General features: G+C 41.1%; 1 protein-coding gene across 1 annotated transcript in view; it reads right to left on the reverse strand.

The window, feature by feature from the left end:
• The window catches only part of piwil4.S (piwi-like RNA-mediated gene silencing 4 S homeolog), an 81,211-nt gene that overhangs the window by 32,038 nt on the left and 22,617 nt on the right, over positions 1 to 26,556 (reverse strand). Inside the window, exons 5-11 of the mRNA XM_041584577.1 lie at positions 26,212 to 26,423; positions 24,476 to 24,597; positions 23,311 to 23,391; positions 21,871 to 22,068; positions 21,589 to 21,700; positions 21,165 to 21,291; positions 5,378 to 5,495 (exon numbers count right to left, since the gene is read on the reverse strand). Of these exons, the coding sequence (XP_041440511.1) occupies positions 5,378 to 5,495; positions 21,165 to 21,291; positions 21,589 to 21,700; positions 21,871 to 22,068; positions 23,311 to 23,391; positions 24,476 to 24,597; positions 26,212 to 26,423 (970 nt within the window). The remainder of the gene's footprint in view (positions 1 to 5,377; positions 5,496 to 21,164; positions 21,292 to 21,588; positions 21,701 to 21,870; positions 22,069 to 23,310; positions 23,392 to 24,475; positions 24,598 to 26,211; positions 26,424 to 26,556) is intronic.

Raw genomic sequence — 26,556 nt, forward strand, 5'->3', positions numbered from 1 at the left:
TTTGTGTATTTCTATTATCCGCATGCTTGTAACCAGAGAAATGATCGTAGGCAGGTGTAGAAAATGTCTCACAGGAGCAACATTTGTTCTATATATAAAACAATCGCTTTACAAGGTGTAGAAAGGCAGGAGGCTAAACAAGATCCCATTCCACCCAATGTTGAGCTTATTACATTGAAAACTGCTTAACTACCAGCCTTTACCTTTGTTACAGGATAAAACATTTGATGTTTAAGAACAAAAGTGGAGTAAAAGTGATAGCTTTATTGGCACATCATTCCTATTGTTTACAAAGGAACTGTTAAGACAGTTAGCTATGGTTATCATCATAGATATTCAATGAAGTTGAATATCGCTTCTGTTACTTTTCGTTCCCTGTGTTGCCATATAACACTTAACCACAATAACACAGAACAATGATCTAACCTTTAAAACAGCCCAGTATGTAGTGTATTTTCCTGCAATATTACCCTTAATTTCATCACAAAACCATTTAAAGAGCAGTGTTGTAGGTATGGGCCTGAGTATCTGTGTATTTAGGGTGGCCATATAATTCATTTCATACTAGAATTATCCATACCTGGAAAAGTGTTAAATGGGACAATGTTGACCAGACAGGTCAAATCTACGAGACCAACAACCTGGCTTGGTGGCCTACATAATGCCCTGGATTCAGCAGATAATTAGCATTACTGTCGCATATCCACCAACAGATACAAGAAGAAACTTAGGGCTAACACAGTTGCAACTACATCAGCACAAGTTAGTCTTGACAAACAGAAAGGAAAATACCAAAATTGGGTTAACATTTCTCTTATATGGAGAAGAAAATTGGGCTGCAACAGTAACAACTTCTAAGAAAGTCCAGACCTTTATCAATTCCTATTTACAGCTGCAACCAACATCACTAAACAGATCTTCCCTTGGAATCCCCATGGTAAGAGAAAAAGTTATTTGCTGCAGATATGAGGTAAATTCCAGAAGGATGAGTTACACCAGGAGCCAATGAGCAGAAAAACCAAGCAAAGACACACGTGAAGGCCCCATGACGGTGGCCTATTGCCGAGGAGGGGCTGTAGGAATAAGTGCAGAACAAAAGGCAGTGTGGGGAGTGTTCCATGATTGGAAATCATGCCTTCTTACTCATAAAGCTAAGGCCACCATGAAACAGTTCAAACCATATATATATTTATACCCAAAGTGCCCCTGCTGGAGATCTATTAGACTGTGCCTGATATAAAAGGACTTGTGCCATGCAGAGCATTTGCACACTCTGACCTTATTAGACGGATCTATCGCGAAAATGAACGTTTAATATGATCTGTATCTCACTAATATAAGACCATATTATATTTTTCTAAATATAATCAATTAAAAATTCTATGCAATTCATGAAATAATCAAGTTAATCTTCATTAGCTCACTCTCAGCAACCTGTCTCTCTGCAATCTGTCTCTCTCAGCAACCTGTATTACTCAGCAACCTGTCTCTCGGCAATCTGTTTCTCAGGCAGCCTGTCTCTCTCAGCAACCTGTCCCTCTCAGCAATCTGTCACTCTCAGCAACCTGTCTCTCTCAGCAACTTGTCTCTCTCTGCAACTTGTCACTCTCTGTAACCTGTCTCTCGTAAGGCTCTCTTCATGCAGAGGTCTGGGTCAGATTTTGATTGACAGGTGGGTCTAATACATATTTTAGTGGGGCTCCCTTTCCAAGCAGATGTTTTAGAGCTCGTTCCAGTAACCAAACAAAAGCTAACAAAATAAAAAACACCTTACATGCAATAAAAAACAGGGTTTTCATCAGAGAAGTTTATATTAAAAGAGTGAGCTGTAATAATTTTAGGGTTGGCACCTTTTTTGCTTTTTTTATGGTGACTTTTTTGTCTTGGCAACAATTTTGTCTTGGTGACTTTTTTGCTGCGGCAGATTTTTGCCACATTTCCATGCCTGGTGAAAAAATGTGCTCATCACTAGCAATCAGTTTCAATGCATGTTGCAAACGAGAATTGTTTTTTGAGCAACCCTCTGTATGCAACAGTCCAAGCTACACTTAGAAACCTCACCTTGGGTTTTCCCTGGCCAGAACACCTCTGCCATGCCAATTTCTCTCTCATGCTTTCATGACTCCAATGAAAAGGCCTCTTTCTTTCCTATGTGGGAAATGTTCTGTACTTGGGGCAGATGGATCAAATGTCTTTTTAATTTGAAACTGTTCCTTTTAATGCCATAGTGAGTGAGCACAGCAAAAAATCTCATTGTAAATGCAAGTGACTTCCATGAAATCATTTTCTCATAGGCTGGTCCACGTATGTGTCTGCTGCGTCACATGACGAGTTGAATTCAGGTTGGATTCATGTGCACAGTGACCTTCTGATACTTCATTGATTTATACTCTATATACTGTAAACTCTAGTTTTCTATTTATTAGCAGTAGGAAACATTCAGAGATAGACCCAGCAGACCCAGCGTCTGCAGGGGGCCCCAGGAGGTATAGGAGGCCCCATGAGCCAAATAAAGAGCAGCTTCAACATCTATCGGTAAAACAGGACAACCGCTGGATATGTCGGGGGGCCCTAAAATTAACTTTCTGTGGGGTCCAGTAACACCTTGTTACCCCACTGAAATGGGGCAATTAGCTATGGTTTATGGTGATGGCTGCACCAAATCCAGGATTCGATTCTGGATTCGGCCTTATTCAGCAGGATTCGGATTCGACCAAATCCTTCTGCCCTGCTGAACCAAAGCCAAAGGCGGAGAGGGAAATCGCTTGACTTTTTGTCACAAAACAAGAAAGTAAAACATGTTTTTCCCTTCCCACCCCTAATTTGCATATGCAAATTAGGATTCTGTATTCCGCTGAATCTTTCATGAAGGGTTCAGCCGAATCCAAAATAGAGGATTCTTGTGCAGACCAAGAAATGTTGCACTGGTGGCTAGGTGCAAGATGCAATAATAACGCTGGAATATTTACTTCTCATTGTAAATCACATGTAAATGGTGCATGGAGGTGAATATGAGCAGCGTTGTCACATGGAGTTATGTAATAAAAGGCATCAAATAGAAGTTTGCCCAGGGGCAGTAACCCATAGCAACCAATCAGCAGGTAGCATTTACTAGTCACCTGTTTAAATGCAAGAATCTTATTGGTTGTTACGAGTTACTGTTGCTGGGCAAACTTAGCGTCTTATATTACATATGGGGGATAGACCATTCACCCTGGATTTAATGAGCTCTCAATAGCAGCTGATAGAATACGGGTGACATTGGGGGTCATTTATCAACACTGGACAAATTTGTCCATGGGCAGTAACACATGGCAACCAATCAAATTGCTACATTAAGGGGCACATTTACTAAGGGTCGAATATTGAGGGTTAATTAACCGTCGATATTCGACCATCAAAGTAAAATCCTTCGACTTCGAATATTGAAGTCGAAGGTTTAACGAAAATACTTCGATCAAATAAGCTTTCTCAGCTTTTTTTGATCGAAGGAAAAATCGCTCGCTCGAACGATTAAATCCTTCGAATTGAACGATTCAAAGGATTTTAATCAATCGATCGAAGGATTTTCCTTCGATAAAAAAAACTTAAAACGCTTATGGGGAAGGTCCCCATAGGCTAACATTGATGCTCGGCAGGTTTAAAGTGCCGAAGTAGGTAGTCGAAGTTTTTTTAAAAAGACAGTACTTCGACTATCGATTGGTCGAATAGTCGAACAATTGTTCGGATCGTTCGATTCGATGGTCGAAGTACCCAAAAAAAACCTTCAAATTCAAAGCATTTTAACTTCGAATCCTTCACTCGAACTAAGTAAATGTGCCCCCACTTGTTCTACTTGCAGCTGGCTTTAAAAAAAAGCTAATCACTGATTGGTTTCTATGGGTGACCGCCCATGGGCAAATCTGCCCAGTGTTAATAAAATACGGTTGTGCTTCATCCCTTATTTACAATAGAGTTGCCATCTACATCAAGAATTATTTTTAAAAGCCGGTATAATTACCAGGCAGTTGGGAACCACGTTCACAATAGCTGCTACTATGGCTTAGGCAATGTTGTATTTAATAAGACTGGTGGTGACACCAAGAAGCCAGGAGTATGCAAATGGAAATGGAATGGCACCAATACATTGAAGAAGGGACTATACTGATTTAAAGGGGTTGTTCAATTTTGAGCTAACTTTCAGTATGATTAGAGAGTGTTATTTTCAGACTATTTGCAATTGGTTTTCATTTTTTATTATTTTTGGTTTTTGAGTTATTTAGCTTTTTATTCAGCAGCTCTCCCGTTTGCAGTTTCATTAATCGGGTTGCTAGGGTCCAAATTACCCTACCAATCATGCATTCATTTGAATAAGAGACTGAAATATGGATGGAAGAGGATTGAGTAAAAAGTTGAGTAGTACAAAGTAGAAATAGCAATACATTTGTAGCTTAACAGAACATTTGTTTTTTTTTTAAGATGGGGTCAGTGACCCCTATGTGAAAGCTGAAAAGCAAAAGGCAGAAAAAGCTATAAAAAATAATGAAGACCAGTTTAAGAGTTGCTTAGAATTAGGTATTATATAACATAGTAAAAGGTAACTTAAAGGCGAACCACCCATTTAAAGGGGAACTAAAGCCTAACTAAAGATTAGCTAGAAATGTTGTACATTGTTTTGTGCTTCTGTACCAGCCCAAGGCAACCACAGCCCTTTAGCAGTAAAGATCTGTGTCTCCAAAGATGCCCCAGTAGCTCCCCATCTTCTTTTCTGCTGATTCACTGCACATGCTCTGTGCTGCTGTCACTTACTGAGCTTAGGGACCCACTCACAATATACAGTACACATAGAATAGAAATGTCACAATATAAGGCTGATTAGTAATTAATACAGATAATTACTACATGGCAGCACAGAAACCAGTGCAATTAGCATCAGAATTTAATAATCAGCAAACCTGTAGCATCAGCTTGTATTACAGGGGAAGCTCATTTTCTGCTGGATAATTAGTGACGAGCCCTAAGCTTAGCTTCTCAACAGCCAATCAGAGCCCACTGAGCATGTGAGTGTCACAGACACTTTCCAAGATGGTGACCCCCTGTGACAAGTTTGAAGTCCTGGATCATTGCTGCTATTGACAAGCTGAAACTTTAGCCTCGTGCAATAAGTTCACTTTATAAAATATGGCATTTTTAGCCACATTCATTTTTAGGGTTTAGTTCTCCTTTAAGCTCTTCCCAGAGCAGTGCATATTAATAGGGAAATGTTGGTGGCTATATTTCTAGCATTAGACTCTCAGACTCTTCTTGATTTCCCACCTAAGGAATTTCATAGCTGTGAATTCTGATCCTGGTAGAATATCTCAGAAGTACTTTGGTCCCTGGTGACTCAATGAATTACCTCTGAATGTTGGTCACCAGTTTCATCAGCCTCTGCTGCCTCCTCTCAGGGTCTAACTGGGTTTCCATAGACAGATCCTTCATCAAACGGAAATCCGCAAGTGCACGGCTGCTCAAACCTAAAAAGGATCATATACATAAATTAAATGAATGAAGATAATCCCCAGATCACACTTGTTCCATTATGGAAATGTATCTTGTTCTCAATAGGGAAAATAAATGTCAACATCTTTATTAATATAGGTATGGGATCCGTTATCCGGAAACCCATTATCCAGAAAGTTCCGAATTATGGAAAGGCTGTCTCCCATAGACTCCATTATAATCAAATAATCCAAGATCTTAAAAATTATTTCCTTTTACTCTGTAATAATAAAACAGTAACTTGTACTTGATCCCAACTAAGATATAATTAATCCTTATTGGAAGCAAAACCAGACTATTGGGGTTTTTTATTGTTTACATGATTCTCTAGTAGTCTTAAGGTTTGAAGATCCAAATTACGGACAGACCCGTTATCCGGAAAGCCCCAGGTCCCGATGATTCCGGATAATAGGTCAAATACCTGTACTATAGTATTAATAGAGCATTAACTACAGAATAGTGATTAATCAACGTATTTGAAGTCAATGGGCGTCTAAATAATTTTGACGCAACAAATTCTATACGCGCAACAAATTTTACACGCACAACTTTTTTGTCCAAATGCATTAAAGTCAATGGGCGTCAAAATAATTTTGAAGCGTGAACATTTTTATGTGCGTGACAATTTTTACACGCGCAACTCTTTTTGGTCCAAATGCATTAAAGTAATAAAAGATTATTTTAAATCGCAACATAGTAACATAGTAACTTATTAGCAACATTGTGATTTTGGTTGTAGAAAAAGACATGTCCATTGAGTTTAACATTTTTGTCTGGAATAAACCTGCCTAGTGGATCCAGAGGAAGGTGAAAAACCCCATCTGAAGCCTCAGAAATCCTCAGATGGAGAAAAAAATCCTTCCTGACTCCAAGATCGTCAGCATACTTGATTTTTAAGGAAAATAAACAATTTTTTAGTAGCGGTATGGGATCCGTTATCTGGAAACTCATTATCCAGAAATCGCCAAATTACGGAAAGGCCATCTGCAATAGAACCCATTTTGTCCAAATCATCCAGATTTTTAAAAATGATTTTCTTTTTCTCTGTAATAATAAAACAGTACCTTATACTTGATCCAAACTAAGATAGAATTAAAGATGAAGTCGGCAAGCACTCCGAATCCACTCGTAAAGTTAAAACGATGAACTTTATTCCAACAAGTTAAAAACATCAAACGTCCTGACGCGTTTCGTATCCACGATACGTAGTCATAGGTCGTAGTCACGGGTCATTGTGTAACAGGCGTGAGCGGAATACGCTAAATAATTTAGAAATTCGATCAATAGTCCAATATTAGTTTAGAGGGGCATTGCATCCATTTAAAAAGATGGTTTAATGGTAGCGCTCTCTGTTTATGGATGAGGAACGATACCGAGTTTAATTGGCTTGATTTATAAGATATAATTAATACTTATTGGAAGCAAAACCATCCTGTTGAGTTTTTTTTAATATCGACATGGTTTTCTAGTAGACTTACGGTATGAAGATACAAATTACAGAAAGATCCATTACAATTAGTATTTTTTCACGATTTTACCAAGTTTTTACCCGCACAAATTTTCGGAAAGATGTATTGATAAATAGGGGGCGGGGGGTGGAGTTCATGCAGATTTGGTCGGAGTGGTTTTCAGAAAATAGTGACAAAATTTCGGATTTTGATAAATAACCTCCTAAGACTCATGAAAATGTCAGTATTATCATAAGGTTTCTTGCCTAGAAGGAGAATCTATATATGGCACGCCCTATGCAGATAGGAGATCAAAGAAGATTTACTGGTGAAAGTAATGGCATAACCACAGATCGTTTTTGGAATAATTAATTGTGAGTGAAGCGGTTTTGTTATGAAGCCATAAAGGTAGTTTTCCCATTGAGTTTAAACTAGATGAACTACTACTTCCTTTATATGTTGCAACTAGTGATTGGCAAATTTATTTGCCAGGTGCCAATTTGCGGCGATTTTCTGCGGTTTGCCGGCGGCGAATCAATTGGTGAAATTGCTGCGAAAATTCACCAGCGAAAATCAAAATCTTTTTGACGCTGGCGACAATTCCGACGTCAAAGGCGCCCATTGACTTTAATAAAGCAGATCAAATTGTCGGAATTATGGCTGGGGTAAAAAAAAAATTTGCGGAATTTTTCGGCCTAGTGAAACGGGAGAAATTTGCCCATCACTAGTTGCAACTCAACTACAACGGGCAGTTATATGACCTTGGTGGGAGACCTTACGACATACATAGTTGAAAAGACTAGGAAATAAAGATATAAATGGGACGGGTTTCTATGATATTTTTCCAGTGGGTCCGAATTTGTATGTGAAAGGAGGCAGGTTGGTAGGGGGAGTGGAAGTGTCATTGAATAATCTGAGGCAGCTGTCAAATGCTCTGAAAGCCTTGTACCTGGAGAATTATACAAAGAGAGCGGTCAAAAGCTTATTATCTGCCATTAAATCCTGTTCTATAAATATTCTGCTTCTATCTTGGGCAGGGAGCTGGTTTATCAGCCTGTGAATCTCTAGGCCGGGAGGTTTCCTGACTGTGCTCTTCTCCAAAGGGAGATGGGACTGGGGATGAGACCTTTACATTTATAATGACTTTAATGCTGAAGGAAAAAAGGACAAAATACAAACAAAGTGACTGAGAGTAAAAGAATGCAATGGTGCTGTGATGAACAAGAAGAAAATATTGAAAAGCCGCTCAAGAGAGACCGTTTGTTATTATATGTGCAATGCTGTTGGGAGATACAGGTAATTGGCTGATTATCATGCAAACCGCGAGGAAGAGAAAGGAGGTCTGTGTCGTTCGGAAAGCACAATTTACTCTGTCGTTTTATAACATTATTTCAGTGGCAGATTATTCTCTCTTCTTCCGTATTCTTTCCTTCGGAAGATGTTCTTAAAGGAGAAGCAAAGGCATTCATACAGCATACGGCTTCTCAAAACTCCCCTTCTCCTCTATAGCTGAACTCGAAAGGCAAAAGCTATGCATTGGGTTGGTAGTGAATACATTTAGCCAAATCTCTGGCACGGAGTATGTATGCTGGAATCTGATCTGGTCCTGGCTTCCAAAGTCACTAAAGGGCTACTATATTATACTATAGGTGCAGTATGATTAGGGTTGCCACTGTAGCACACCCGTCAGTGTACTTCTGCCGTGGATTTGTGGAATAGTGTGACCAAGCTAAACTGCCTGTAATATGTCCAGGACCCCAGTGTGCCCATGCAACTCCCTGCAACTCCCAGTACCTTCTGTAGCTCCTTGCAATAGGAAAGGCAGTCCAACACAGTTCTTTGCAGTAAACTTCAACTTATTTATTTGGGTGAACAGGGTAGTAGAACACTGCAATAATCCCTCCAGTGGGATAGTAGTTGCTTCAAAACACTCAATATGCGATACAGATAATGAACAGTACATTTCACAGTTACAATGAATAACTCCCCTCTCACTAGGTAGCATCCACTATTGATGGAGAGCACTAGATCTTAGAAATCCCAGCCTGGGGTCTGGTCTCTTGGTGCCCAATATGGTCCTCACCTCACCCACTGTGCTCAGCCTGGGGTCTTGGTCTCCTATCTGGTCCTCAACTGACCCTTCGGTATCCCTAATCTAGTGGGTCATAACCCCACTAATGCTCCTCCGTGGAGCCACGACTGCTCAATAACTGAACTCTCTTTCACTCCTAGAGTGACTATCACAGTATTTCTACTACAACTGTCTAATGCCTGATCTTTCCAGAACCAGAGCCCTGGCCCTGTGGCACCTCACTGGGAGGCATGGTCCCAGGGAAAGACCTGGAGCAGATGTGCTCTTTTCTATTTATGTTGTTACACACTGCCATCTAGTGGTGGCTTAACTCCTAAGGACCCATAGACATCGCTGCCCTGGGGGAGACGCAGAACCACTTAAGGTGGTCCCACCCTAAGTAAATAACCTGAACCTCAGGGTCACTACACCACCTTTTGGCCCGATTGAATCCGAGCAGGGCCCTGACACAATGGGGGCAGGTTTGTGACAATGCGGGGGGAGTGTTGTGATTTCAGGGGCAGGGATATGATGTGGTTATCTGCGATTGGCAGATCACGGCATCAATCATAGGTAATCCTGCCCGGTTTTCCTAATTTGGAAAACCAGGCAGGCAGTCTTGACCGGGGCAGCCCTTCTAAATCTGGTCTGTCTGGGTCAAAACCAGACAGGTGGCAATCCTAAGTATGATACATGGGCACTATAAGAGATGGTATTTAAGTATCAGAAATAACTGACATTTCAGAGATTGCCTATGCATGAAATGCGTTAGGCTCCATGTGGGGAGTTTTTGAAATTTTAAAATGACTTAATAAAATCACACTTTATATCTTTTAAGCATGCTTGTGGGATTTTTTTTTGGAAACAATGATGTTGCACCTCTGATTGGTCACTAGAGGAGCCCAGCATGCTAATATATCTATCGCCAATAACCTAGTTATAGATCATATCCTGTATGCCGGAAATTCATTAAAGTTGTAAAAAATGCTGGAGACTTTTCTTTTTTTAAAGCGGGATTGCCTTCAAAAGTCCGAACTATTAAAGATTTATGTGTGAACAGTTTTTTTAAACTGATTTGAGGGGCACGCCACATTTGTTTAAGGGTGGGCTCATGTCTAGGGCATTAGAGGATCTATTTTGTCTTTATTATGACTCATTGGACATGTGTTTGAAAAAGTGGGCGCTTCAAGCATTTGCACCAACATTACTAATAAAGACGTCCGTATGACTTTTAGGTACCCGTCCTATTCAAATTAACCAATCGTAACAGTGCTAGCAAGGTTTCGCTAGGCAGAAATGAACGCTAGCAAAAATTCGCTATGAAATGCCCAGCCGATGTAACACTAGTGAAAATTTGCCAGCGTTCAGCTGCTGAGACGTAACTTATTAACATATTAGTGAATTAGCATAGTTGTAATGAATTTGCGCCTGGCACAGTGGCGCATAGTGTGGCGAAGCGGTCGCTGGCGAAAATTGCCCCCATGATGTAAACTAAGCAGCCGTGACCTTCCAGCTGTACAGTAGAGTATAGCTCTGGCGCCATGAAGCACAGCACCAAAGTGGTGTTAATAAAAGCTGAATGTATTTTTTCTACACTGGCACGTTCTGATACAGGCCGAGTGGGCGAGTGACAGAAAGCCTGGCAAAATGCAAGCTGTGTTTGTTTCTGAGCTCTAGATAAATATTTAACGACACAGTTCTTTAAGCTGCACGGCGTGTCAACATCATCTGTGTATTGAAGAAAAACCTACAAGACTTCATTCATCGGCACTTCTCAGAGGGAGGCTGTTCAGAACAAGACGCATCATCTGCCTCTTCTCCAAAAGCTGGATATAAAACATGCTTCTGCAGCGTTCTGAACCAGTGTCAAGAAAAATACATATTTTTTTCCCTCCGGCTCCGGTCTTGGCAGAATCAGACCCCATGGTCTTTGGCAGCAACAACACTGAGGGATCATGGGGAAATGCCTGGTAATCATCCAATCCAAAGGCTTGTTTCATAGATACAGAGCAGGCAGCACTTGACTCACAGCACCAATACTGACCACCGTCCTCATAACTGACCACCCCACAATCTTTTTCCAATACCTCTCCCTAAAAAAACCCTCTCACTCATTGATTCACGGGAGGTGAGGGTCATTCTTCCACTGTATAGAGCACTAGTAAGGCCCCATCTAGAATATGCCGTACAGTTTTGGTCTCAATCACTCAAACAGGACATTATTGTATTAGAGAGGGTACAGAGAAGAGCAACTAAGCTGGTAAAAGGTATTGAAAATCTTAGCTATGAGGAAAGACTGGCCAAATTGGGGATGTTCACGCTGGAGAAGAGGCGCTTAAGGGGTGATGTGATAACTATGTATAAATATATAAGGGGATCATATAATAATCTCTCTAATGCTTTATTTACCAGTAGGTCTTTCCAGCTGACACAAGGTCACCCATTCCAATTAGAAGAAAAGAGGTTCCGCCTAAATATTGGAAAGGGGTTTGTTACAGTGAGAGCTGTGAAGATGTGGAATTGTCTCCCTGAATCAGTGGTACAGGCTGATACATTAGATAGCTTTAAGAAGGGGTTGGATGGTGTTTAGCAAGTGAGGGAATACAGGGATATGGGAGATAGCTCATAGTACAAGTTGATCCAGGGACTAGTCCCATTGCCATTTTGGAGTCAGGAAGGAATTTTTTCCCCTCTGAGGCAAATTGGAGAGACTTCAGATGTTTTTTTGCCTTCCTCTGGATCAACTGGCAGTTAGGCAGGTTATATATAGACTTAAAAGGTTAAACTTGATGGACGTGTGTCTTTTATCAACCTAATTTACTATGTAACTATCAGGCACGTTTCAGGGGCTGCTGCTGCCTGAGGCAGAAGCCCCAATGCCGCCCCCCCTCCTGCTCCGCTCTTTTAACATCCAGCGTCGGAGCGGGTGGAGGAGGGGCCACATCGCTAGTGCAGTGAGCAATATTGCGCTCGCTGCACTAGAAGAGCCGAATTTCCATTTTAAAAAACAGAAATTCGTCCCTTGAAGTTATCGGAGGCGACTTTTTGCCGACCTTGGTAACTGCCCGCTCCGTGCCGCCTGAGGCAAGATTCTCAGCTTGCCTCATGGCTGGAGCGGCCCTGGTAGCTATGTATACTAACAACTAAAATGCACAAATGAACCGAAGCAACACATATTTGTATTAGTATCATTTGTATAACGTTAAACCACACAACCGCTTGACGGCCACCACAGATAGTTCCATTAGGAACACAGCCCTACTAATCATTTAGAGGGAGCTTTCTCCCCAACTTGCCCTGGGCACCACCAACAAATCTATAAACCCCTTTATTCATCCCCTACCCAAATTCCAGACTTCCACTGCTGCGACTACGAACTTATCAGCTCACACCGCCCATTAATTACCAGACATGTAGGGCGGGGGCTGCTAAACCAGATCTGTCCACTTTCTACAAATGATTGCAGTTAGCTTCCCCTTCAGTTCTTCCTCTTGTGCAACTGCCAGGCTCCTTTTAAAGGAGAAGGAAACCTAGTCGGCGCAAAAACCCTCCCCCCCTCCCGTGTGTTGCCCACCCTCCCTCCTCCCCCCTGGCCTACCCGTCCTGCTGGGCAAATGCCCCTAACTTGTTCCTTACCCTTCTGCGAAGGTCCAGTCTACGGAGTTCACCGCCGCCATCTTCTTCCAATCGATCTTCTTCCTGCTTTGACCGGCGCATGCGCAGTAGGCGCATTTCACCGGTACGATCTACTGCGCATTTGCCAAAAGTCACGAAGTCGGAAAACTTTGTGACATTCGCCGCATGCGCAGTAGATCCGTACCGGCGAAATGCTCCTACTGCGCATGCGCCAAAACGCCAGTCAAAGCAGGAAGAAGATCTCGTGGAAGAAGATGGTGCCTGTGAACTCCGTAGACTGGACCTGCGCAGAAGGGTAAGTAACAAGTTAGGGGCATTTGCCCAGCGGGACAGGTAGGCCAGGGGGGAGGAGGGAGGGGGGGCAACACATGGGAGGGGAGGAGGGTTTTTGCGCCGACTAGGTTTCCTTCTCCTTTAACCACTTCCAAAGGATCGGTCAAGTACCTTACTCCATCACTGGCCCATGTTCCAGTCCACTGTGTTACTGTCTTCTCTGTCGGGCCTCTTTTTGCACATTACAAGAACTGGATTAAACCAATACAAATATCTAGCATCTGACTTTTTAAATGTCGTGGTTCACCTTTGCAGTAACTTTCAATATGTTATAGAATGTCAAATTCCTAGCATCTTTGCAATTGATTTTCATGATTTATATTTTATAGTTTTGAAGCCTTTCTCTTCTGACTCTTATATATATACCCCATATAAAACAATAGCTCTGTAAAACTATAAATTTAGAGGCACATTTAACAAAGGTCGAATTTCGAATTCAAATGAGCTTTTAAAAATTCCCCCATAAATCGAAATTTATTAATAGAATCAAATTTTTTAAATTAGGCTGAATGGAATCGATCCAAAAACTCGAATCGATTCAAATTTTAAAAACTCAATTCTAGATTTTTTTCTCTGAAAAAACTTGAATGTCAGGAAGGCTGCAAACAACTCCAAATTGATCCCTGGACCTCTCCCATTCACTTAAACAACAATTTGGCAGGTTTTAGGTGGTGAATAGTCAAATTTGAGTTCTTAAAGGGCCAGAGTATGATAAATCTCGAAAAATCGAATTCTAATTTTTAACTCCCTAGTCAAATTTGACAGTTTTGATCATAAAAAAATTTGAAAATTCAAATTTCGAATTTTCAATTCAATCCTTGATAAATCTGCCCCTTGTTGTTATTGCTACTTTTTATGGATGCACCGAATCCACGATTCAGTTTGGGATTCTGCTTTTTTTTCACCAGGATTCAGCCGAACTGAATCCTAATTTGCATATGCAAATTAGGGGTGGGGAGAGAAAGCATGTGACTTTTTGTCACAAAACAAGGAAGTAAAAATGTTTTCCCCTTCCCACCCTAATTTGCATATGCAAATTAGGATTCAAATTCGGTTTGTTATTCGACCAAATCTTTCGCAAAGGATTTAGAGGTTCGGCCGAATCCAAAATAGTGGATTTGGTGCATCCCTACTATATTCTAATATAAATTGCTGTGCAAACTTCAACTACTAATGGTCCTCAAACAAAGAATATTTATTATATCACTGGTAGAACTGCAACAACGTTTTAACTTAACCAAACTCAGTATTTTCCCATTGTTTTAATGGTGTCGAATTAAATCCCTGAATACGTTGGGAACTTGGACTTGGCACCAAGTCTAATTAAAATAATCTCCTTTATCTTTGTGATTTGAGCGATTCAACATATTTATATATGTTATATAATAACTGCCTGACAACCTTCCTGTTCCAAATTTGGGAACAGAGGGGGGTGATAAAATGAGCGAGGCTTGGGGAATATAGTCATGTTTCTGTAGGAAAATCAAAGTAAAAGAGTTCATCCATGGGTGGAATGGAGCCCGATTTATCTGTTTCAAAATAATTCTTCCATCTGTGAAGCCAGCCTATTATAGAATGATCAAATGAAGGGGTGTAATCAGATGGAATAACTGTATTTATGTTAACAATAGTGTACACTCAAGGAAACTGCATCTGTTCTTGCTGAAAGCTGTTTTACTTTGCGTGATCGCTGATTTGTATTGTTAGCCATCATTAAAACCTTTTTAATTAAAGGCTGGGAGGAGTTTAACAAACACCTTCGTCTGTCTGCAAGAAAAGTGTGTCCTTCATCGAGGATCATTAAGTATTACTGGTTCCAAGAAATACCCTCATCTATAGTGTATATATCACAATACAATAATGAACACATGCCACATAAAGAGATAGATGTTCTTAATAGGATTTAAAGGAGAACTAAAGCCTATGAAGTAGCTAGACATTTTGTACATTATGTTTTGTGCTTCTGTACCAGCCCAAGGCAACCACAGCCCTTTAGCAGTAAAGATCTGTGTCTCCAAAGATGCCCCAGTAGCTCCCCATCTTCTTTTCTGCTGATTCACTGCACATGCTCTGTGCTGCTGTCACTTACTGAGCTTAGGGACCCACTCACAATATACAGTACACATAGAATAGAAATGTCACAATATAAGGCTGATTAGTAATTAATACAGATAATTACTACATGGCAGCACAGAAACCAGTGCAATTAGCATCAGAATTTAATAATCAGCAAACCTGTAGCATCAGCTTATATTACAGCCAGGGAAGCTCATTTTCTGCTGGATAATTAGTGACGAGCCCTAAGCTTAGCTTCTCAACAGCCAATCAGAGCCCACTGAGCATGTGAGTGTCACAGACACTTTCCAAGATGGTGACCCTCCTGTGACAAGTTTGAAGTCCTGGATCATTGCTGCTATTGACAAGCTCAAACTTTAGGCTGGTGCAATAAGTTCACTATATAAAATATGGTATTTTTAGCCACATTCAATCTTAGGGTTTAGTTCTCCTTTAAATGAAAACGGTGTATTTACCTATTTCAACATTTGCATTACCTGTTACTACAATGCTGAGGCCACCTGAAAACATGTCCATGAAGCCCTCAGACAACAGAAATTCATTTGTAAGGGGTTCTACCAAGCCATGTGGCCTCCAATCTGCCCATGAGTTTGTGACCTCACTATAAAATATGACCAATAGCAAAGCAGTGTTTCAGGCAAAATTCTTAGATGTTTTCTCGTGTTATGGAGACAAATCCCTTAATGCAAACCCATCAACTCTTTTGAAAATACCTGGAAAAAATCTCTGGAAAAATGCCTTCAAGACAAACCCTAGAACAGATAAGTGAGACCCTATGCACCAAGCCTAAAACTATTATTAAGGGTCAGATTTATCATTTTTTTTATATTTTTTGAACTCCCATAACTTCGAAATTCGAATAAAAAAAGACCAATCGAAATCTATTTTAAAAAATCGAAGTTTTTAACTTGGGGTGAATAGGCTGTATTCGAATTGAAGTTTTAGCGCATTCGATCGAATTTGAATTTGCCCCAAAAAACTTTGATTTTTCAAAGTCCACCAAATGACTCCAAAGACTAAAATGGCAATTCCACAGGTTTTAGATGGCAAAGATATAAAGAGACAGTACATGATAAATTTCAATATTCGAATAGTCAGATTTTTTTCAAATCTAATTTTGGCCTTTCCGATAGCCTAAGTACACAAAAATAGCTCGAAATTGGAATTTTTTTAGTTCAAATTTTCACTTTGACCCTTGATAAATCTGCCCCTAAATGTTAAATGCCTTTATGAATACCATTACCAGTCCTAATACTTTTCCAGACTCAAAGTATGACGCCATTGAAGCAAACCTTATTCACTAACTCTAAATACCCTTAGAAAATTCCGAAGAGCACATTTATCACCCATCCAGAAAGTAACGATGTTAAGATTTTTAAAAAATCTTTTCGTTATCATAATAAGACCAAGCTTCTTCTGAAATGATCGTTTAAATGTACGATTTGTCTGTCAACTAAAAAGACCATTTCAAGTGATATTGTCTAGTTGAAGTCAGGAAAACTGTGGGGAGCTGCCTGCTTGGCCCTGCAAACAATTGGACAAAGGATAAATTTCACTGTGTGTGATGAAAATGTTTAACCTGACCGATCGATTATCTTACTCACGATAATTTGACAGATTCATCCGACGATAGGGAGAGAAAAATCTTAAATCTATGTCATGATTTTTATGGTGTAGTTCTATTTATAAATTACACTGTTTTCACTGCAAATAATTCACTCTACAATATAAAATTTCATTCCTGAACCAGCAAGTGTATTTTTTTAGTTGTGATATTGGTGTGTAGGTGCATCTCAGGTCATTTTGCCTGGTCATGTGCTTTCAGAAAGAGCCAGCACTTTAGAATGGAACTGCTTTCTGGCAGGCTGTTGTTTCTCCTACTCAATGTAACTGAATGTGTCTCAGTGGGACCTGGATTTTACTATTGAGTGCTGTTCTTAGATCTACCAGGCAGCTGTTATCTTGTGTTAGGGAGCTGCTATCTGGTTACCTTCTGTCACGTTCGGCACCCTATATCCAGAACCCAAGCTAAGCTCCTTGGTCTCGGCTCTCACTTCTGCCTTTAACCGCCGCCTTTCACCTCGGGAGGAGCCCTCGGCTAATTGGATGCCGCCAGGTCTTAACAGAGAGAGGAGCAAAGCTAACGGTTCTGGACGAGCAAAGGGGCACGATCGTTTACAAGGATGCTGGAAGATAGGAAGACACCAGGGACAGGCAGGCCAGGCCAGCACAAGCAGTAGAATAGTCAGACAGGCCAGAATCAGGATTAGAGATCGTAGAATAGTCGGAGAACAGGCAAGGTTTCAGGATTGGAGAGATCAGAGTAGTAGCAGGCAGGCAAGGGTCAAACACAGTAGATCAAGACAGGAATCACAATAAACACCCAGGAACAAGCTAATTGAACCTAACAACGGGCAAGGTCCTGTAATCAAAATGGGCTTTATATACCTTAGAACTTCCCGCCAATTGCGCGCTGGGGTGATGACGCCAGCGCGACTGCGCCTGTAAATAATGAACGTGCGCGCGGCGCGCGCCCTAGTGGAAGCCGGCACAGGAGAAGGAAGCAGCGTGACGGGCGTCCACACCGAGGACGCGGCGTGGACCTCGCTGCCGCTAGACCACCTTCCCATTGTTCTTTTGTTTGGCTGCTGAGGGGGGAAGGCAGGGGGTGATATCACTCCAACTTGCAGTACAGCAGTAAAGAGTGATTGAAGTTTATCAGAGCACAAGTCACATGACTGGGGCCACCTGGGAAACCGACAATATGTCTAGCCCCATGTCAGATTTCAAAATTAAATATAAAAAATGAGTTTAAAAAAAAAATGGATTTCAGGGCAGAAGTCTGCCTGATGCCTTTTGAAAAAACATGGTTTCCCGTGACAGTATCCATTTAATGTCTATGGCCAATTTAAGTTGATTAGGGGGTCGTGGTTCTGTGGGTTGCAAGTCTCATCTATATTTCTTATCTTATGTTATATTGTCTATATTTTACTCTGGTTTGCCGCAACAGCACTTCCTGTTAATGGTGGTAGGCGGGTTGCGAATTGGGTTGCAGATAAGGCAGTTGCGGGCAAAGTCAGGTAATAGATCCAAGTGAGTAAATATGCGGATTGCTGCTTGGGTGGTGGGCTACAGGTTGCAGGTTTGGGTCCAGGTCTCAAAAATTGGTTCCACCCAGGACTTTGCCTTTAAGGCAGGTTAAATATTGTTCTCACAGATTAAATGTGCAGCTCACACATCTTTAGATGGGCTGTATATGGATATTGCATGATCTTAGGGTTGCCACCTGGCTGGTATAGATTATGGTTGATCCCAATGTTATTAATAGGGGAAAAAAGATAAATATATAAGAAGGTTGTTTTTTTTTTCAAGAAAAAGGTGGTAACCCTACATGATCCTGAAGGTTACAATATGTGGATATGAATATTTGCCTTATCATAATGAGATTTTCTATACACAGATTGCCTTTGCCAAGGAACACAATGCTTTGTCAGTATTTGCTTTAGGTGTGTGGTCAGAAAAATGATCTTTGCAACAAGTTGTTGCGCTGCTTAAAGGGCACCAATCATGACCAAAATCATTTACTAAGTAAATACACTATGTGAAAGTTCAAGAAATCCGATTTTTACAGTAAGAATTGTTTGTATAATGTAAATGATCAGCTCACTATTCCTTCTGCAAGATCTCCCCTATCTCCCCTGCAGTTCTAGCTGAGGCAGCCATCTTGGATTTCACTGGCTCCTCCTACCTATATCTTCCCAGCCAACTGTAGCTCTGAAATCTCGCACATGCTCAGTTGAAATTCCTTGTTGCTTATCAACCCTTCTAAGCTATTTTCAATTCAACCAAACCTGTGTGTTAGCTGCTGTTCAGTAGTGCTGCCACCTGCTGGAAGTTACTGTGTGTCCTTCATTTGCATAATGACTTTACCAGCAGGGGACAAGATAGGGAAAGCTCCTGATACTTCTAGTGGAGGAGTTTACTAAAACAAGGCAATCTGGGTAGAATACTCAAAGCAGTGTTACAATCTGAGCATGCTCCTGAAATTTGCATATTAGAGTCTCAGTTATAGTCTCAGTATGGCCTCCCTCAGTGAAATAACCCATTTGACAAAGTAAGGGATTTTTTTAAAACCTGCAGTTTTAAAAAAAAAAACGATATATGTAGTTTGATTAAACGTGTTTAGCTTGTACTGATCAGATTGTTAATATGTGTTTGATTTTGGCTGTGATAGGTGCCCTTTAATGGTTCTAAATTCCTTAATCAATTCACCTTTTTATTTACTTATTCTGGGGAAAAAAGAAGGCCCGAACCATTAAAAAGCATCAGTTCAATTAAACGATACCCCTAGCGACTGTGCAAGCTGGAGACATTGCATGATTCATATGAAAACTTTTATGTTTAACAGTTTGAGACCTGGCAATGTTCTCCCAAAAAATGTGTTTTTTATTTACCGGCAGTTCTAAAGCTCAGTCCTAATTATAACGTGCAGAGAATACAGAGAACTGAGCAAGCTGGCATCATAAATATTGGTGGTCAGAATGATATTGAAATTGTACTTGGAAATGACACAGACAGTGAGCACATACATAGAATAATATACTGTAAAAGACCGAGAAGCGGTAAAATACAGGAGCATACGGAACCTTTCAGATATAAATGTGTTATACATCGCTCACCCTCTGCACCTTTACACGCCAATGGGCAGTTCAGCAAACAATTCAACTCTTTTAGATAAGGGTTAAACTTTTCCAACGGAGCCATTAATAATGGCCACCGGGAACGAACCCCCCCCCCCCGGGAAGTCGTGTAAAACCAATGTCAACCTACAAGGACTTAAAGAAGAAGGAAAGGCAATTTACACTTAGTTAGGCACCCCCAAGTGCTTATATTTACTTACCTGACACCCCGAGCCGGTGCTCCTATCAGAAAATTGCACTGGTCTGGGAATTCTGCCAGCGAGCACCACGGAGCAATCCTCTTCCTGCTTTTTTGGGTATCAAATTTCCCTTCAAAATGTAGCAGACATCACCGTCAAGGAATTCAATTAGAAAAGCCTTAATTTGCTACTTTTTGGCTCTACAATCTGGACTGTTACAGGGTTTCAAGCCAAACAATGGCCCTTTATCAAGCTTGATGGTGGTGTCTGCTACATTTTGTTTGGATATTTGAAGTCGGTTGGAGTGGACACCGAATGATGTGCACCAGATTACCAATAAGAAATTGAAATACTTGGTGAGTGCTGGCTAAATTTCCCTTTCAAATTTCCCTTGGCAGACTCATACACAGTAGAATGAAATAGCTGACATTTTCGTCAAAGTTGGATTTTCACTCTATTGCACATAAGTAGCCGCAAGCAGACAGAAGAAGCCGGAAGAGGATCGCTCCGTGGTGCTCTATAGAAGAAACCCAGGCTGGTGCAGTTTTCTTCTGATAGGAGCACCTGCCATCTCACCTTTAAGGCATCCTTAGGTAATGACTGGCTGTTACCGATTAAGCCCTTCGGCTACTAGAGACTTACCTTGATTGACATCCAGGTCTCATACTGAGGAACCAATTATTCTTCTAACTTTAAAGCCACAGCCTAAGATAACTAAAGCTTGGGCTTTATAGATTTCGGGAGATGTTAATCCAAAACACCAGATGAAACAGGAAAAGGAAATTTCTTTAGAGGCAACTTCTAATGTCATGATTTTTATTATTTAATGAAAAAAGCCTATTGTCGGCAATGTGGCCCAGGGTCTCATAGTTTTCAATGAGATACAGTACATGGCAAAATCCTAAAACAGATGAAGCAGGATCCTCTTACTTAAGCCACCGGCAGAGTGGGCAACTATTCATTCATAATCAATACCAAGCCTTCTTAAGCTCCATGTGGCCAATAAGTGAGTCAAGAAATATTTCAGGCACTATATCCTATTGTCTTAACTGCCCATTCAGTTCATGACAACATTCATATGCCTTTTTTTGTTACTGATCATTCCTTCATGCTATATACCCACTTTGAAAAAAGGTCATAGTGAGAGGTTTAACATGGTTGAAGACTTAATGGCAATAACATGGCTTTGAATAAATCCTACCTGTGAGATAACACAGTTCAGGAATAAGGTGGACGGCACGAGGTGCATCTAGACTGTCGCTCTTTTTAGCCTTCAAGGTGCTCACCAATATGGGCTGCTGTAATTCGGTGATGTTTATGTCATATTGCTGCATAACAACAGGAAGTTTAGTCTTCAGGAAGTCAGTGAACATTGTTCATAGCAACATATAATACTGCACAATATTGCCAAATACACTATCAGAGACAATGGAAGGTGTCATCAATATACCTATAAACATAGATGTGGGTGAAAGTACAGTGGGTGCTGGGTTTGTAAAAATGGGGAACTATGGGAGTGCTATGGACACAGAAAATGTAGAGACCGGTAATTTAAAGTGACCAGTGCACAATCCTGCATGCAGGGAATTAAGCAGATCTGTTAAAATAAAACCTCATGTACGTACCTGACTGTAGTAGTCTATGTACGTAATCTCTGATCCATCCTTCTTCTGAAAGGAGTCTGTCGGTTTGGTAGACCAGTCAATATCATCAACTCTGTAGGTTTTATTGTTGTACCTAAGCAAAATACAATGGCATGAGTATATGAGTTGGTGGGACTCTTGAAGTTGCAGTGAAACAGCTTGTGTACTGCAGATTGGACACCCCATTGGTGTAATTATCCTCCCTGCATACTCTGCCTTCTCTGTTCTGTCCCATTCCCATCTGCATTGTTGAGTGCAATATACCTGGTTAACACAACAAGCCCAAGAAGCTCTTTTTCACACATGTCCGTAAATCTCTCTTTGGGAACTTTGGAATAAAGAGCATTCATGGAGCCAAGAACAGTTTCATTCCGCAGGACTTTGTGGCTCACATCGGCACAAAGAGTCAGCTGGGATTCAAGTTTCATTATAGAGAGGACAAACCCAGGCCACAGCATTAACCTAAAAAGAGATAAAAATGTTGGTGGTGGCTACAATGGTAAGGAAAGCATTATTCAATAAAGGTGACAATAAAGGTGCCATACACAGTCCAATCTAAGCTGCTGACAGGCTTTTTTTAAGGCCCTAAAATGAGCTCCCCTTATCGATCGATATCTGGCTGAAAATCTGCAAATTGTCAATCAGGCAGGTTTAAAAACCCTGTTTGCTCGAGGACCGCGTCGGTTTGTTAATGCTGTCCTTGGTTCGACTGCCTGTACTTTCAGCGTTGTGATCTGATCATTGAGCTCTAGGGCCATATCTTCCATCTCAATGTGGGCCTTTTGTTTGGTGAACTCGCCAAACGAGTTGATCTCTGCATGAATGGCCACCTTTAAGGAGAAGCAAAACTTTAATTAAAAAAACCCTACCCCCCTACCCTAGATAGACCTTCCTCCCTGCTCCCCCCCAGCCTAGGTGTTACCCCCGTTAAATGCCTCTACCTCTTTACTAACCCCTCTGTGCTGATTCTGTGCAGCGGAGTTCACGGGTGCTATCTTCTCTTCGGTAATCTTCAGGTCTTCTTCCAGCGCTTTGGCAATTTCCATCACTTTTGGCGCATGCGCAGTTGCCGCGAACCGGAAGATTGCTCCAACTGCGCATGCACTCTCTTCCCGAAGATTACCGAAGATAAGAGGATGTCGCCCATGAACTCCACTGCTCATAATCTTCACCGAGGGGTAAGTAAAGAGTTAGGGGCATTTACCGGGAGTAACACCTAGGCAGGGGGTGACACGGAGGGGGGGGACTATGTAGGGTAGGGGAGTAGGGTTTTTTTTTATAATTAAGGGTTTGGTTCTCCTTTAAGACCTTTTAATTGAGACTGTTAGCTCTACCTGCTCATTAAATATGGAATATAATGACCTATTGGTTCAACTGAAAAAGTATATGGTACAGATATATACATATGCAAATATAGTGTAGTCTTAACAGGTTCACTAAAATAGGACTAAAATAATAACTGTAGAGATAATACATAAAAAAATCTGTATCAGTTTCTCTGTATAAACTTGTATATGAATTAAAAGTCTTATTTAAAGAGGCACTAGGACCGGACTTGCATGATGTGTTTAGCTGTCTGTCCTTGGTCCCCCAAAGTTCCCTGACTAGAAATCATACACATAACCCCAATAATGATCCAAGGGCCTAACAAATGACAAATATATTTATTCATACAAATTATACAGCATGTATTCACTTTTTTACCTGTGCTGGGGAATGTTCACCGGTTCTGCAGGATTATAGTAATTGCGCCCCACTTGGTACATATTAAGGCTTTTGAGGACCCTAAGAAAATAACAAAGTAACATTAGCTGAAAAGAAAAAGCTAATATTTATATACAGGTATGGGACTCGTCTCCAGGAAGCTCGGGACCTGGGGCTTTCCGGATAATGGACAGTTCTGTCATTTGGATCTAACATTAAATAAACCAAACAGGCTGGTTTTGCTTCATTGTATCTTAGCTGGGGTTTCCGGATAACGGATCCCATACCTGATCCTGGATCCCATATCGAGACAGACTTATTTTCCTAGTAAAACCGAGGGGCAGATATAAAAAATAATCATTGATGTTCCTTTCAAGTTTACAGATCATTTTATGTCTTACTACAGATCTGGGCAACAAATATATTTTAACTGACAACTAAACTCACTTATCCAACACAAGGACATTGCACCGATTACCCTCCCACTTAACTGCCTCAGCTGCAACCTACTCTCCAAAACGGTTCTGCTCCCTCATACCAGACTTTTTACAGCAAAGTTGCATAGCTGGGTTGGTGGCCATCATGTTCCATTGTTTCACTTCTTCTCCCTGGTGGCAAATGTTGACCAGGAGCATAAACGCTAGTAGCCAAGACCTGATTGACTTCCAGCACGCAAGCCTTTTTTTTTAGCATCAGCACCAAGGAAGAAGATGCCAGTGGCTGGATATGGTGTCTACCCCTCTGGGCAACTCTCCTTAGGAAGAAGAGGGAAGCCGGACCATTTTGGGGAGAGACGTTGCAGAAGTTTAGAAAGGTTATATTAAATTAGACTTGTTTTTTAATATCGTGTGTAATGAAGGCAAATGTGCAATGCTTTATTATTTTGCCTACCAATTAGCCACACAGTTAGATCTTCCTCTATAGGTAGCAATCGGCTATTGGCTGATCGCCATGTCATTCATTTAGATGTCCTGACCGGATTAAATCATTTAAAAACAGACACTTTTAACCCAGGCAGCCCTTCCAAAAACCTGGCTGTCTGGGTGAAATCAGGACAGGTGGCAACCCTAATGATACACGATATAAAAAATAAAACCACACAAAGAATTATTCAGGCTGTTCAGGCTCCAGAGTTCTTCCCAGACCCATATCAAACGTGACTTACTTCTTGAACAGGACGCCAAAAAACTGTATGCACACGGGGGAGTCGGCCGGCAGCTGGTTGGTCAGAGTGATTGTTATTTTCACAGTTTCCCCTCTTTTAGTTGTACTTTCCAGATGCTTAAGCTAAAGATAAATCCACAGAGATCTGGGTGAGCTCATATAGTGACACTTGATAGGACATACGTTTACCTTCCTACGGTCCCACTGGCTGGGGGAGAGACCCCCCAAAAAGGGCAGAGGGGTTTACAGGGAAGTAAGAGGAATTCCAGACAGGGGAGTATATCTGCAGTGTTTCCTTGGCGTTTTACATTATTTGCACTGCTGCTTCTGGCGCTTGAAACAATGTAGCAAAAGCTAACTAATTAGCAGACCAGACTTCTGCTCAGGGTTGGACTGGGACCCACTGGGGCTAACAACTCAGGGGCCCCCATCCCAGTCTTGACTCTTCCAGAGGCCGCAACCCTCCTCTTCCTCCCCAGCCATTTGTACCTTTTCACTGCTGTCTTTTTGTAGCCATTTTCAGAAGGGAGGTCAGGGGGAGTGTGGCAAGTGCCTACAGTTTTCAGTAGGGAATGTGTCTGGGTTGGTGGGGCCCACCGGGTTTTTGCCCGCTGTCCCAGCAGCCCAGTCCGACCCTGCTTCTACTACATTGGTTTTATGCTCTGAACCAGAAGTGAATTCAGAGAATAAAAAAACATAAAGAAATCCTGCTTTTAATTGCAATCGCCTTTGCACATAACTTTAAATCCATGGAAATACATAATGGACGCTTATTTGAAAGTTGCTAAGAATGACTTTTTCATGGTGAAGAATCCTTTCAAACAGTCTGGACCTCAGTAGGTGATAAAACCCAGCGGTAACATTGCTGAAAGCATTTATATTCTGTGACGCCGCATGTGTGAGAGCTAAAAATTACTTTTATTATGCCAAGTCATTATGCATCAAGTGATTGCTTCCAAGCTTTCTGGACAGGTGAGAATGTTGCATGAAATTAAATTAATTGGCCTCTACCTGTCAGGCCACATGAGCAAGGATCAGCAGATCAAGAATACAACTGCTGAGTAGCTTATTATTAGCACAGTCAGCAAATAGTATTACAGATCTGCAGACTGGATATGACTTGAGTGGTAGGTTATGTGCAAGTCTTTTTATTACACTGAGCCCATCCACTATATCAGCAGTGATATTGTCTCCTGGATCTGCCCAGCTCACTGGAGAAACCAAGCACTTGAAGCCATGTAACATATTATTGCAGCTGATGGGCTGTGCACTTTACAATACATCAGTGGGACCTGTATTAAATACTGCTACAAAAACCATGGGGCCTCTGTGTATATATTGCATGTTTAATCTTGTTGTCATAGTGCTGCAAGGTAACATTTTTATCTAATTCTTCAGATTAACTGGAAGAGCTGCTGCTGCACTGGCACCAGGAGTTGGGTAATGCAGTGCTGGAGCAGTAGTACAAAAGGGTTGTGTAATGTGCTGGTGGTCAGACTGGTGGGAAACTACCAGCAGGTGGCGCTGTTGTAACAAAATGAATTTATATTAACAGTACATGTATCCTTTAATATCTTGGAATTAAAAAAAAAAGAATTAATGTAAATGACAAAAGTGCTTAGAATATCACCCTTATCAATTTTACATTCACTTAATTTAAAGGTTTACTTATCCTTTAATGTGCATCCCTTCCCGGGGGAAATGTCAGACATAAGAATACAGGGGCACGACATTTACCTTGCCTATATTATCAGAAAGAAAGAGGGTCTCTCCATCAAATGCTCTGGCTCTCCCTAAGGTCTCGCCGTGAGTATAGAGCAGAGCAGTCTTCAGTTTCCTAGAAGTCATTTCAGGGGAGAAATCCACATGGTACTGGTACAGGCGCCAATCCATTGACAAAGTCAAACCAAAGAGATTGGTCATGAGCTTCACTGGCATCCCGCTGGTACCTGAAAATCAGTGTATGTGTATTATAAATCTGATCTATAGATGCCACTGTAATCACATTTGGTAGAGAAATAAAATACATCTTTAAAGGGGAACTCAGGCTTCCAAACCAAAATTTGATAAAGAGGCCCACAT

Source organism: Xenopus laevis, chromosome 2S (genome assembly GCF_017654675.1).
Source record: "Xenopus laevis strain J_2021 chromosome 2S, Xenopus_laevis_v10.1, whole genome shotgun sequence".
In the NCBI taxonomy this organism is placed as follows: domain Eukaryota; kingdom Metazoa; phylum Chordata; class Amphibia; order Anura; family Pipidae; genus Xenopus; species Xenopus laevis.